The sequence below is a fragment of the Salvelinus sp. IW2-2015 genome, unplaced genomic scaffold (genome assembly GCF_002910315.2).
Source record: "Salvelinus sp. IW2-2015 unplaced genomic scaffold, ASM291031v2 Un_scaffold2774, whole genome shotgun sequence".
NCBI lineage: Eukaryota > Metazoa > Chordata > Actinopteri > Salmoniformes > Salmonidae > Salvelinus > Salvelinus sp. IW2-2015.
In genome coordinates this window covers 128,161-135,690 of record NW_019944076.1, presented here as the reverse complement: position 1 = coordinate 135,690, position 7,530 = coordinate 128,161, and the positions used below count along the sequence as shown (strand labels likewise).

The 7,530-nt window shown below is 45.6% G+C and overlaps 1 protein-coding gene across 1 annotated transcript in view; it reads left to right on the top strand.

Annotated features, from left to right (window-relative positions):
• Positions 1-7,530, top strand: part of map4k5 (mitogen-activated protein kinase kinase kinase kinase 5) — a gene marked incomplete at its 5' end in the record, with an annotated part of 53,924 nt that overhangs the window by 25,963 nt on the left and 20,431 nt on the right. The window contains 4 exon segments of the mRNA XM_024141835.1: positions 58-124; positions 126-171; positions 1,209-1,235; positions 1,238-1,267. Coding sequence (XP_023997603.1) covers positions 58-124; positions 126-171; positions 1,209-1,235; positions 1,238-1,267 — 170 coding nt within the window.

The window sequence follows — 7,530 nt, the reverse complement described above, 5'->3', positions numbered from 1 at the left end:
CTGGACTATGAGTCTTCTTCTCTATATTGTGATGCTAACTTGTCATATGTATCACAGGAAAACCTTCCAGCTTCACTCTCACAACCTATTCGTCTGTTGAGCACTGAAGGATATGTCTCTGGACCTGCTCTCAGTTCCACACACACCCCTTCCCAGACAACAATCTACCTAGTGAGACACGCACACACTACATCCTACTGACCACTGTTTAATGGATCCCTGACGAGAAGAGAACCTGTTATATTGGATCCCTGGTGAGAGAGAGAGACTGTTAATGGTCCACTGGTGAAGATAGACCTATCTATTCGGATCCTGGAGAGAAGAGAGACCTGTTATATGAATCCTGTGCAGAGAGAGGCCTATCATGGATCCCTGTGAGAAGAGATACCTAATTCTATGGATCCACTGGTGAGAGAGAGACCTGTTATATGGATCCCTGGGAGAGGGAGGGGACCTATCTATGGATCCCCTGGTGAGAGAGGAGACCATTAATTGGAATCCGCTGGTGAAAGAGAGACCTATTCTATTGGACCCTGACTGAAGAGAGATACCTATTCATATTGGATAATGGGAGAGAGAGGACCTATAATTGGATCCCTGTAGAGGAGGACCTATATATATGATCCCTGGTGAGAGAGAGATACCTATTCTATTGAGGATTCCCTGTGAGAGAGAGGACCTATTATATTGGATCCCTAAGAGAGAGGACCTAATTATATTGATCCCTGGCAGACGAAGAGCCCTATTATATTGGAGCCTGGAGAAGAGAGGGACCTGTTCCTATTGAATCCCTGGTAGAGAGAGGCCTTTATATCTATTGATCCCTGCGTAGAGAGAGACCTATTCTATTGGATCCCGTGAGAGAGGGACTTTCTATTGGACTCCCTGGTGAGAGAAGGACAGGATATCTATTGGATCCTGTGAGAGAGGGACCTATTTATTCGGTCCCAGGTGAGAGAGAGGACTTATCATATTGGATCCTGCTGGGAGACGAGAACCCGTTTCTCTTCACCTTAACAGATCACACAACAATTATTCAGAATAATACAAGCGGACTGTTAGCCTGCCAAGTCACAATTGCTGTGTCTGGGGGGGTTGGATTTCCCCGGTTCTGTCGTTCATTTAGCTAAGTCCACCACATCCCCTCTCACAATCACCATATGATCTGTGTTGTTTATGCTAGACGACTGGCTGTTTTCTCTCTGCAGGAAGGTTTGCCTTGACAACCAAGATCCCGGCACAAAGGGCTGTCACAAGTGCTCGCATTGTACGTTACTATACAGAGCAAAGCTGTACGCCTCTCAAACCACTCTAGTTCATAAAAGCAGCTGTGCCCCTCAAACCACTAGTTCTAAAGCCTGTACCGCCTCACGAACCAATAGTTCCTAGAGCAGACTGTACCCCTCAACCACTGTCTAGTTTCTAGAGAGCTGTAGCCCCTCCAAAAACCACTTGTCTAGTTCCTAGAGCACTGTACCCCTCAAACCACTGTCCTAGTTTCCTAGAGAGCGACGCCCACACTGTCTAGCCTGACCTCAGACACAGTGTCTAACTGTACCTCAACTAGTTCCCTAGAGCAGCTACCCCTCAACCACTGTTAGTGCTTCTAGAGCAGCTAGTACCCCGCTCAAACGCACTAGTTAGTTCCTAGAAGCACTGTATCCCTTTACGTTCAGACAGCTTCCCTCAACCACTAGTTCCTAGAGCACTGACCCCTCAACCACGCTAGTTCCTAGAAGCCAAGCGTACCCCTGCAACCACTGCTAAGTTCCTAAGCAGCTACCCCTCAAACCACATCTCTAGTCAACTAGACTCCCCTATAGGCAGCTGCTACCCCTCAACCACGTGTCTAGTCCTCAGAGGCAAGCTGTACCCCTCAACCACTAGTTCCTAGAGCTTACCGCTCCAGCGCTGAGTTCATAAGCGACCACTCAACCCACTGTCTAGTTCCATGAGAGCAGCTGTACCCCTCAACCACTGTCTTTCCTAGAAGCAGCTGTACCCCTCAACCACTGTCTAGTTCCTAGAGCAGCTGTACACCCTCAACACTGCCTAGTTCATAGAAGCAGCTGTACCCCTCAACACTGTCTAGCTTCTTAGAGCAGACTGTACCCCTCAACCAACTAGTTCCTAGGGCAACTCTTCCTACCACTAGTTCCTCTAGAGCAGCTGTACCCGCCGAACCACTGGTTCTAACGCTATGAGACAGCTAGTTCACACTCCCTCGAACCGCTGTTCCTATTCTAGCAGCAGCTGGTACGCCCTCATAACCAGATTCCAGAGCAGCTTGTACCTTCAACACTAGTTCCAGATTTCGCTAAGGCCTGCTAATTCCCAAGCAATACCCCAACTCTAGTTCCTAGAGCAGCTACTTCACCTTCAACCACAGTCTAGTTCTAAGCAGTGTACCTCTCAAGCCATGTTCCTAGTTCCTCAGAGCGGCTGTACCCCTCAACCACTCTAGTTCCAGAGCAGCTGTCCCCTCAAAGCCCCGCTTAGTTCCTAGAGCAGCTTGTACCCCCTCAACCACTAGTTTCCTAGGCCTGAGCTGTGGAACGCTCCTCACACACTATCCATAGAGCAGCTGTACCCCTCAACCGACGTCTAGTTCCTAGAGCAGCTGTCCCCTCAACACCTAGTTTCCGACCAGCGCAGCTGTTACCCTCAACCACTAGTCCTAGAGGACAGGCTGTAACCCCTCAACCACCTAGTTCCCAGAGCAGCTTGTATCACCTCAAACCAACTGTCTAGTTACCTATAGGCAAGGCTGTACCCCTCAGACGCACTAGTCCTAGTTCCTAAGCAGCTAGGCTGGACCATGATTTCCCAGGAGAGCGCCCTCAACATTTACGATGTTAGTTCCTAGAGCAGTGCTGTACCCCCTTCACACCACTGTCTATTCCTAGGAGCAGCTGTACCCCCTCAACCACTAGTTCCTAGAGCAGCTGTACCCTGCAACACCTAAAGTTCCTAGAGCACTTACCCCTCAACCACTAGTTCCTAGAGCAGCTGTACCCCTTCAACACTAGTTCCTAGAGCAGCTGTACCCCTCAACCACTAGTTCCTAGAGCACTGTATCCCCTCAACCACTAGTTCCATAGAGCAGTGTACCCCTCAACCACTAGTTCCTAGAGCAGCTGTACCCCTCAACCACTAGTTCCTAGAGCAGCTGTACCCCTCAACCACTAGTTCCTAGAGCAGCTGTAACCCCTCAAACCACTAGTTCCTAGAGCAAGCTGTACCCTCAACCACTAGTTCCTAGAGCAGCTGTACCCCTCAAACCCACTAGTTCGTCAAAGCAAGGTTACCCCAACCACTGTCTAAGTTCTAGAGCAGGCTGTACCCCTCAACCACAGTTCCTAGAGCACTGTACCCCTCAACCAACAGTTCCTAAGCAGCTTACCCCTCAACCACTAGTTCCTAGAGCAGCGACCCCAACCACTAGTCCTAGAAGCAGCGTTACCCCTCAACCACTAGTCCTAGAAGCAGCTGTACCCCATCAACCACTAGTTCCTTAGAGCAGCTGTACCCTCAACCACTGTTCGAGAGCAGCTGTCCCCTCAACCACTAGTTCCTAGAGCACTGTGACCCTCAACCACTGTCTATTCCTAAGCAGCGTACCCCTCAACCACGGTCTAGTTCCTGAGCCAGCTGTACCCCTCAACCACTGTTAGTTCCTTAGAGCAGCTGTACCCTCAACCACTGTCTAGTTCCTAGAGCAGCTTACCCCCAACCCACTGTCTAGTTCCTAGAGCAGCTGTACCCCCTCAACCATCTGCTATTTCCTAAGCAGCTGTACCCCTGCAACCCACTAGTTCCAAGCAGCTTGTACCCCTCAACCACTAGTTCCTAGAGCAGCTGTACCCCCTCAACCAACTGTCTAGTTCCATAGAGCAGCCTGTACCCCTCAACCACTTGTCTAGTTCCTAGAAGCAGCTGTAACCCCTCAAACCACTGTCTAGTTCCTAGAGCAGCTGTTACCCCTCAACCACTAGTTCCTGAGCAAGAGCAGCTGTACCCCTCAACCACTGTCTAGTTCCTAGAGCAGCTGTACCCCTCAACCACTTGTTCTTGTTACCTGTGGTCAGTTTAGACTAGACCAGAAACTCCCCGTCTTATTAAAAGTGAGAGAACCAATGCTGTTACCTCTCCTATCCTTTGACCTACCGTGTCCTTTTGTCTTTTATAATAATAGTGGCAAGAGTCCCTTTTGGAATTACCTGGATTTCTGCATACATTGGTCATAACATTTGATCCGGTCTTCATCTAGGTCACAACACTAGACAAACACAGTCTGCTTAAACTAATAACTAAAAAACAATTATACGTTTTCATGTCTTTATTGAACATTCCGTGTAAACATTCACAGTGTAGGGTGGGACAAGTATGTGAGCCCTTGGATTTAATAACTTGGTTGACCCTCCTTTGGCAGCAATAACCTCAAACCAAATGTTTTCTGTAGTTGCAGATCAGACTTGCACAACGGTCAGGAGGAATTGAACCATTCATCTTTACAAAACTGTTTCAGTTCAGCAATATTCTTAGGATGTCTGGTGTGAACTGCTCTCGAGGTCATACCACAGCATTTTAAATTGGGTTGAGATCAGGACTCTGACTGAGCCACTCCAGAAGGTGTATTTTCTTCTGTTGAAGCCATTCTGTTGTTTATTTACTAATGTGTTTTGAGTTGTTGTCCTGTTGCGTCACTCAACTTCTGTTGCGCTTCAATTGGCGGACAGATAACCTTACATTCTCCTGCAAATTGTCTTGATAAACTTGGGAATTCATTTTTCTGTCAATGATAGCAAGCTGTCCAGGCCCTGAGGCAGCAAAGCAGCCCCAAACCATGATACTGACAACAACTTGAGAAGCATTGGAGTCAACATGGGCCAGCATCCCAGTGGAACGCTTTCGACACCTTGTAGAGTCCCTGCCCCGATGAATTGAAGGCTGTTCTGAGGACGCAACTCAATATTAGGAAGGTGTTCTTAATGTTTTGTACACTCAGTGTATACATGGCAAGAAAAAAAGTGTGAGAACCCTTGGAATTACCTGATTTCTGGCATAAATTGGTCTTAAAATTTGATCTGATCTTCATCTAAGTCACAACAATAGACAAACACAGTCTGCTTAAACTAATAACACAACATTATGTACTTTTCTTGTCTATATTGAATACATCATTTAAAACATTCACACTGCAGGTTAGAAAAAGTATGTGAACCCCTAGGCTAATGACTTCTCAAAAGCTAATTGGATCAGGAGTCAGCTAACCTGGATCCAATCAATGAGACGAGATTGGAGATGTTGTTAGAGCTGCCTTGCCCTATAAAAAAAACACTCACAAAAGTTTGGTAATTCACAAGAAGCATGCCTGATGTGAACCATGCCTTGAACAAAAGAAGTCTCAGAAGACCTAAGATAAGAATTGTTGACTTGCATAAAGCTGGAAAGGGTTACAAAAGATTCTCTAAAATCCACTGTAAGACAAATGGTCTATAAATGGAGAAAGTTCAGCACTGTTGCTACTATCCCTAGGAGTGGCCGTCTGCAAAGATGACTGCAACAGCACAGCGAGAATGCTCAATGAGGTTAAGAAGAATCCTAGAGTGGTCAGCTAAAGAATTACAGAAATCTCTGGAACATGCTAACATCGCTGTTGACGAGTCTACGATACGTAAAACACTAAACAAGAATGGTGTTCATGGGAGGACACCACGGAAGAACGCTGTCCAAAAAAACATTCGCAGTCTGAAGTTTGCAAAGTGCACCTGGATGTTCCACAGCGAAACTGGCAAAATATTCTGTGGGACAGATGAAACTAAAGTTGTGTTGTTTGGAAGGAACCGCAACAGTTGAAGTCGGGAGTTTACATACACCTTAGCCAACTCATTTAAACTCAGATTTTCACAATTCCTGACATTTAATCCGAGTAAAAATGTCTTAGGTCAGTTAGGATCACCACTTTATAAATAATGAATATGAAATGTCTGAATAATAGTAGAGAGAATGATTATTTCAGCTTTATTTCTTTCATCACATTCCCAGTGGATCAGAAGTTTACAATCACTCAATTAGTATTTGTAGCATTGCCTTAAATTGTTTAACTTGGGTCAAATGCTTCCACATATGTTGGGTGAATTTTGATACATTCCTCCTGACAGAGAGGTGTAACTGAGTCATGTTTGTAGGCCTCCTTGATCGCACACACTTTTTAGTTCTGCCCACAAATTTACTATAGAATTGAGATCAGGGCTTTGTGATGGCCACTCCAATACCTTGACTTTGTTGTCCTGAAGCCATTTTGCCACAACTTTGGAAGTATGCTTGGGTCATTGTCCATTTGGAAGACCCATTTTGGACCAAGCTTTAACTTCCTGACTGATGTCTTGAGATGTTTGCTTCAATTATCCACATAATTTTCCTCCTTCATGATCCATCTATTTTGTGAAGTGCACCAGTCCCTCCTGCAGCAAAGCACCCCACAACATGATGCTGCCACCCGTGCTTCACGTTGGGATGGTGTTCTTCGGCTTGCAAGCCTCCCCCTTTTTCCTCAAACAGAACGATGGTCATTATGGCCAAAAGTTCTATTTTTGTTTCATCAGAACAGAAAAGTACAATCTTTGTCCCCATGTGCAGTTGCAAACCGTAGTCTGCTTTTTTATGGCGGTTTTGGAAGCAGTGGCTTCTTCCTTGCTGAGCGGCCTTTCAGGTTATGTCGATATAGGACTCGTTTTACTGTGGATATGATACTTTTTGTACCTGTTTCCTCCAGCATCTTCCAATGTCCTTCTTGTTGTTGTTCTGGGATTGATTTGCACTTTTCGCACCAAAAGTAGTTCATCTCCCAGGAGACAGAACGCGTCTCCTTCCTGAGCGGTATGACGGCTGCGTGGTCCCATGGTGTTTATACTTCCGTACTATTGTTTGTACAGATGAACGTGGTACCTTCAGGGTTGGAAATTGCTCCCAAGGATGAACCAGACTTGTGGAGGTTTACAATTGTTTTTCTCTGAGGTCTTGGCTGATTTCCTTGAATTTTTCCATGCTGTCAAGCAAAGAGGCACTGAGTTTGAAGGTAGGCCTTGAAATACATCCACAGGTACACCTCCAATTGACTCAAATTATGTCAATTAGCCTATCAAAGCCATGACATCATTCTAAAGCCATGACATAATTTCTGGATTTTTCAAGCTGTTTAAAAGGCACAGTCAACTGGTAGTGTATGTAAACTTCTGACCCACTGGAATTGTGATACAGTGAATTATAAGTGAAATAATCTGTCTGTAAACAATTGTTGAAAGAATTATCATTTGTGTCATGCAGCACAAAGTAGATGTCCTAACCACTTGCCAAAACTATAGTTTGTTAACAAGAAATTTGTGGAGTGGTTGAAAAACAAGTTTCAATGACTCGCAGCCTAAGTGTAGGTAACTTCCCGACTTCAAATGTTATGTGTGGAGAAAAAAAAAAGGCCAGACACCAACATCAAAACCTCATCCCAACTGTAAAGTATGGTGAGGAGCA